At 63.3% G+C, this 319-nt stretch overlaps 1 protein-coding gene across 1 annotated transcript in view; it reads right to left on the bottom strand.

The window, feature by feature from the left end:
- The window catches only part of LOC104626143 (cysteine sulfinic acid decarboxylase-like), a gene marked incomplete at its 3' end in the record, with an annotated part of 1,057 nt that extends 781 nt beyond the window's left edge, over nucleotides 1-276 (bottom strand). The window contains exons 1-2 of the mRNA XM_010293987.1: nucleotides 151-276; nucleotides 1-50 (exon numbers count right to left, since the gene is read on the bottom strand). The exon at nucleotides 1-50 is cut by the window's left edge and continues 86 nt beyond it. Of these exons, the coding sequence (XP_010292289.1) occupies nucleotides 1-50; nucleotides 151-276 (176 nt within the window). The remainder of the gene's footprint in view (nucleotides 51-150) is intronic.
- Nucleotides 277-319: the final 43 nt, after the last annotated feature.

Here is a 319-nt window from a genome sequence, read left to right as displayed (position 1 = left end):
TCCAGGTCCAGCAGCTCCCGCAGCTCCTGCGGCTCTTTCCAGTCACAGACCTGCAGGGAAGGTGAAGGGGCACAGGATTCAGCCCCAGCCAGGCAGGAACATCCACCCCATCCCCACCACCTCGCTGGGGGGGCTCTATGTCTCACCCACCTTTTCGGACACATCTGTCCCTTTCCGTATGGCTTCATGCAGCAGGACCTGGAAGGCTTTCTGCAGGAATTCTTCCCCGGCTGCTTTATCCAAGCCGGGATGCTCCAGCCAGCTGCTCTCCGCCATCACGCCAGTCTCGGCCAGCGCAGCCCTCGGGAGGCGCGGACCC

This window comes from Phaethon lepturus, unplaced genomic scaffold (assembly GCF_000687285.1).
Source record: "Phaethon lepturus isolate BGI_N335 unplaced genomic scaffold, ASM68728v1 scaffold40490, whole genome shotgun sequence".
NCBI classification, from domain to species: Eukaryota; Metazoa; Chordata; class Aves; order Phaethontiformes; family Phaethontidae; genus Phaethon; species Phaethon lepturus.
Note: the sequence above shows the minus strand (reverse complement) of the source record. Positions and strands in the feature narration are given on the sequence as shown.